Genomic DNA, 6,000 nt, shown 5'->3' on the forward strand with positions numbered 1-6,000 from the left:
TTAATTCAAATTATTTGATTTTGTAGTTTTGGAAATTTTGCATAAAATTAAGAAGAGATTAAGGGGAGGCAAAGAAAAATAAGAACAAACAAATGGAAAAGGAAAGAGAAATAGAAAACATAGAAAAGGGAAGGAAAGGGAATTTTGGGCCGAAATTGGAACTTAATTTGAGAAGAATATTTCATATGGTTTGTTTCATATATGGTAGGTTTCAATTACTTTATTTATCTTTTTTCTCTTACTACCTCATGTTTTATTTAAAAAATAAGAAAAAATTATAAAAGGTACTAATAACTATAAAAAAGAAGTTAAAATGTAAACCTTTTCGGAGTATGAGGGATAAACTGACTAATTTTTATTGTGAATTTGGATATAGAATTTTCAATAAATTTAAAAATAAAATTTCCGTATGCAGAAACTAAAGTACTATAAATCACAATAGTTAATAACTCATAATATTTATGAAGTATTTCTAAAAATGTGCTCAAAGATAAATTTATTGGGCTTTCAAAAATAAATTTATTGGACTTTCAAATAGTAATAGATTCACATAAAATGAAACAGAGAGAGTATATTTTAATATACATAAACATCTATCTATATATGCAAACACATTCATAAAAAGTGAAAGCACTTTTTATTTGAAGTAGTTATATGACAACCATGACAAAAATAATTTCAAAGGAATTATCACTACATTCTAATTTTATAAATTTTGCACGTGAAAAATAATTTTATAACCGCGCAAAGAACGGCCAAATACACCAGTCTTATTTATAATTGCATTAGAACTCGTAGCAATCAATGTTGTTGACTTTTCAACATTAATATGCCACATCGAACATTTTGTTTCCAGAAACAATTCAGAACTAATTGTTCCTTTATAAACCTAATCAAGAATAGTCTTTCAATTCTAACAAGTCCCATCGACTTTATTTGGAGACATCATATTCTTCAAATTTGTTTTCCACAAATATCTTTCAATAATATGAACTCTTTTGTTAAAGCAAATTGAACAGATAGTGCAATACTGTAATACCATCCTACTTTATAGCAACCGGGAATAGTAGAGTATTTCTATAAAATCACCTCTAATTTATAACATTAAAAATTACTCCGTCCTTCCCATTTTCTGTTAAGGTATAACTATTTGAGGAGTTAATAAGTTTTTCTTGAATTATGATTTTCCAAAATATTTCTAAATTTTTTTATTGAATCTTAGGCTATGTTGACTCCTACTTTTCACATAGTTTTGCAACTATATAATTTTTATTTTAAAAATATACAAAAAATCATCCATAGCCAAATTAACATAAAAAATATATATTGTGATTCAAATTAATTGAAACAGTTTACTTAGAATAGAGGAAGTAGTAAATTAGTAATAACTAATGACAAAGTATAATCATCCTCGAACGAAGAAACCATAGTGGTCAGTCAGAGAACTATCGTAAAACTAAAAGAATTAGGAAAATGAGGGTTATTCTCCCAACAGACAGATTGATCATCCCATAGGGAAGTCTAAGACCCAAGAGATTTCATTTCCAACCTGCCAATATTCTCTGAGGAAGATCTAAACCCATGGCAGACAAAAGATATGCTTTGCTCGAAAACCGTAACCCCTCCACAGGGAAAAAGAATTTTACTTTATGTTTGTTTATTCATGTACCAGGAAACAAACTATATTAATTAATTAAACTTAATTTATACTTAGGACAACATAAAAAATTTAAACAAAGGTGCATATCGGACGTGTCCAACTTTAATTTTTGGTTCAGGTATGCCCACCCTCTTCCTCCCATATCTACCAAATCCATTTGATTATTTGCCTTTTCAAAAGGGAATGTGTGCGTGTTGCTTTCAATTCATCATGCCATTATGAAAAGAGTACAAATTTAATATTCAGTCAAACCAGTACTACTCGTTAACTATACTAATTACTCCTAACTATTCAACTAGGGTATGCCAATATGCCAAATTTATGCAGAATATAGCCGCAGCTAAAGATCTTAGGAATTAAAACTTGCCAATTGCCACATTAAAACCACAAATTAATGTAATATCTCAGTTCTCAACTAATTAAGTGCACTTCCCAAAAGTCACTTAATGTAAATTCTATTTCCACTTCCCAAAAATCCATTTGATGTCTAGAGAGAACAAGCTACACATGTCTCGATATAGAGATTTGGGTAAGAGAATAAAAAAATTGAAGGTCTAGAATTAGGAGGGCATATATACACAAAAAGAAGAAGAAGAAGAAAGGGAAATTCTTGTCTGTCACTTTTTGCCAAGAGATGAGATCACCACTCAATCTCTCCATGCATAAAATTCTCTCTTTACACATCGTAGTTATCTTTTGTAGACTTTTTCACACTCTATTAACTCTAAATAACAAATAAGCAAAGCGAACAAGCAAGTTTCTTTTTGCTTTTTTAACTAACTGATAGTGTAGCACATTAATAAAGCTGAATTAAAGCAACAAAAAAGAAGAGAAAAAGATAAGCTAACATACAAAACACATTTAACTTTTGATCAAAAGTTTCAAAAATACAAACCTAACCCAATCCACAAATTCTCTATAAGAAGGTAAATATCATACAACAATTTTAGCTAGCAAGCCAACCCTATTTTTGTTCATGTCTCCACATACATTATATTTTCTGCGTTTTACAAGAAATAAAAACGTAGAAAATTAAATACCATACCGTTAAAAAACTTCTTCCGATCCATTCATTTCCTTGGGATGAAGATTGATCAACTCAGTACCCCCAAAAGCCCAATATTCAATCAAGAAAATATGATGGAAACACTAATAATTCAGTATGTAAAAAACCAAAAGCCAAAGAAACCCTAAAATCTCATGGAGATGGGCCGAACCCCGGCATATCAGGCCACTGATTAGGGCTGAGAGATGAACCAGCGGTGGTGCTGTTGGTAGCTCCTCCGCTGCCGCTGCTGCTGCCGGCGGAGCTGTTCCAAGAATCCATGTTGTTGTTGATGAACCTCTGTGTCCAAGAACCCATAGGCCTTGTAGGTTGAAATTGCAGGGTTTGATCAGATAGGTAAAAGGATGATTCATTAGACTTTTCTTTATTGACCATTTGGTAAAAACCACTTTGTTGTGGCTCCTTAGGAAGATTATGGAAACCTTGCAACAGTACTGTATTACTAGTACCACCAAATGGGCTATTACTGGGTTGGTTGACACCTTGTGATTGCATGGCAGCTAAAGAAGGCAGAAATCCACCGCTAGAATACAATGAATTCAGAGGCTGAGATCTTGAAATACTGTTACCTGAGAAAAAAGCAGCTGCTGCTGACAAATTGGTTGTCATATTTAAGGCTACTACCGGTGGAAGCTGAGCGCCTTGAGAAGATCTTGATGAGCTTTCACCGGCTGATGAGGAAGATGAACCGCCGCCGCCTCTCGTCGTGCATTTTCCTTTCCGGCGACCACCGCCGACGGGGACATTCCTTAGGGTTCCACCTTGAGTCCAATACCTCCTACAGGTCTTGCAGAAATACCGTGGCTGAGTCAAACTGTAGTTGTTGTAGTAGCAAAACTTAGTGTTGTTTGAATCACAACGAGGGCATTTCTGCGGCGGTGGCTGCGGCGGTGGTGCCACCGCTGAGAGGTTTTCCGGCATTTTCATTTTTCGTTGCTGATTCCGATCACTCTCTCCTCCAGATCTTCCTTGCTCCATTACCAACTTTTTCCGTACTGATGAAAAAGAAACTTTCTAGAGGTTTTATACTGTTTTTCTGAAATAACTTCTTCAATCCTAATCTCACTACAGAATAAAAAATCAGATTTTTTTTTGGTTGGGAGATTTATTAACTGCATGCAAGTCAAAAAGCTCAACTGTGTCAACCCTAGAGATATGATTGAAATTAAATCTCAAACTTCTAGTCAACAAGAAGATTATGCTTCATTTGGGATCATCTCATCTATAAGCAACTTAAATTGAAGAAATGAAATATCTCTATACAAATACAAATCCCACAAAATCAAACACAATCTTGGTAGATTACACCACTTGTGAATGAGGCAAAGAATCAAATAACCACCACCTGGCTTCTTCTGGTTCTCTTGAGATTAGTCTAGAGAAAAAGTTGAGGGAGGACTATAATGAAAAATATGAGTAGAAGAGATGGACTTTTGTGTACGGACGTTGCACGAAGACAAAGTCTGGCAAATAAGCTTTATAAGTCTTTACTTTAGCTTAGAGAAGTTAGAAATAAAGAATTTGGGGAATTTGGGGTTTGTTTGGGGGGGTGGGGCGGAAGAGAGTCGCGTGAGTGTCTACATATTAATGTTCAGTTAAAGTAAGAAGAATACTGAGATGGGACCAAGGAGGTAAGGTTTAATGTTCTGTTTCTCTGTTTAATCTCGTCTCAACAAATAAAGAAAAAGAAGCCATAATTTTCAGTTCAACAAACTCTGAGCAGACAAGAAATTGGCAATAAGGACAAAAAATTTGCTTCTCAATAGGCTTCTACGTACTGTACTGTTATCATCAAAAGTAAACTCGAGAGAGAAAGAATTAATGGACAAGTCATTAACACTTTGAAAGTAGTTAGCTAGGGGTCTAGCTAGTAATAGGTGATCATAGGTGTTATATTTTTTGTGGACCACTAAGGAATATTTAAGAAGGAAGGGGTTGATGAGAAGACGGCGGCGGTGGCGGAGAGCTGCCGGCAGGAGGTGGAGGGTTGCGGTTGTCAACTGGTGTCAAATGGGTTGTGTTAGATGTGTCAGACTAATCAGCTTATTACTCATTTTTTATTCTTTCTCTCTCTACTTTTAGTTTTTCATTTCATTGTCTCTCTTAAACATAATAACTCTGACATCTTCATGCTTATTGAAAAAGACTGGTATACCCACGTCCATGGTTCATAAGACTATAGACACTGAAATTGGCAACTTATACCCACGTCCATGGGACACCGAAATTGGCAACTCAATTGACTTGACACACAAAAAAAGTGTAGAATGGCACATAAATTATTTTTAGATATATTATCTTACGGAAAACTGAAAAGTTTTGCTCATCTGTAAAGAGTTTCTTTCTAAGTACTAAGGCCCGTTTGTTTATAAAAATTAAATTTTTAGTGAATTGCGTGTCTAAACATAATTTTAAATTTTAAATATTATTTTTTTTTCAAGTAAAATGGGTATTCAAACATAATTTTAATAATATTTTTTAATTTTAATCCAAATACTATTTTTTTACTTCAAAAATTATAATTTTTATGTCCAAACGCCTATAAGTATATATTTTTAGTCGACTATTCTGTTTTGATAATCATATAAATGTTCCATGCAACAATTTATGATCTTACTAGTATAAATATAATATATTTAAGTGATACCCCTGCTGATAATTTAAAGGATTTTAACACAATTATTGTAGATTAATTTTTCATAGCAGATTTTATCATTTTATTAATTATAAAACTGCCCGTGAATGAAATAAAGATAGAGGCTACATTGAATCTATTAGTTAATCTACAGTATTATATCTATCAATTATTTGATCGTTTTAATATTTATATACCATCAATGTATACAATTTAAATCTATACGGTAACTGTAAGGTGATGCATTCGTCACCCAGCCAAACATACACAATAGAGACGATGTTTTACCTAACATTACGGTGCCGAATTGGGCTAACTGTGCCATAAAACAGTCTCGAAATGAAAGAAGCCAGCCCAGCCCCTAGGCAGTTTGCTGCTTAGGTGAGGCACGTGATATGTCACGTGACGTACGGCATCGTGCTATATTCTTGGAGGACCTATGGATGTGCTATGGAAATTACAACTGCTCCCTGACCACACACCCATACTCCTATATATATTTAGATGGTTTTCCAACTTTGATGAGACAAATGCTAAAATATTGAAACCTACTCTTCTACTTATACCTACGGTGTATTTTCAATAAATCATTGAAGCTTACGGTAGGCATTCTATTTAGAAAAATTAAGTTTATATATG

General features: G+C 33.6%; 1 protein-coding gene across 1 annotated transcript; it reads right to left on the reverse strand.

Moving 5' to 3' along the window:
- Positions 1-2,499: 2,499 nt before the first annotated feature.
- On the reverse strand, positions 2,500-4,246 carry LOC107811872 (uncharacterized). The gene has a single exon (XM_016636863.2). The coding sequence runs from the start codon at positions 3,702-3,704 to the stop codon at positions 2,859-2,861; it is 846 nt and encodes a 281-aa protein (XP_016492349.1). The 5' UTR covers positions 3,705-4,246; the 3' UTR covers positions 2,500-2,858.
- Positions 4,247-6,000: the final 1,754 nt, after the last annotated feature.

This window comes from Nicotiana tabacum, chromosome 3, assembly GCF_000715075.1.
Source record: "Nicotiana tabacum cultivar K326 chromosome 3, ASM71507v2, whole genome shotgun sequence".
Lineage (NCBI taxonomy): Eukaryota > Viridiplantae > Streptophyta > Magnoliopsida > Solanales > Solanaceae > Nicotiana > Nicotiana tabacum.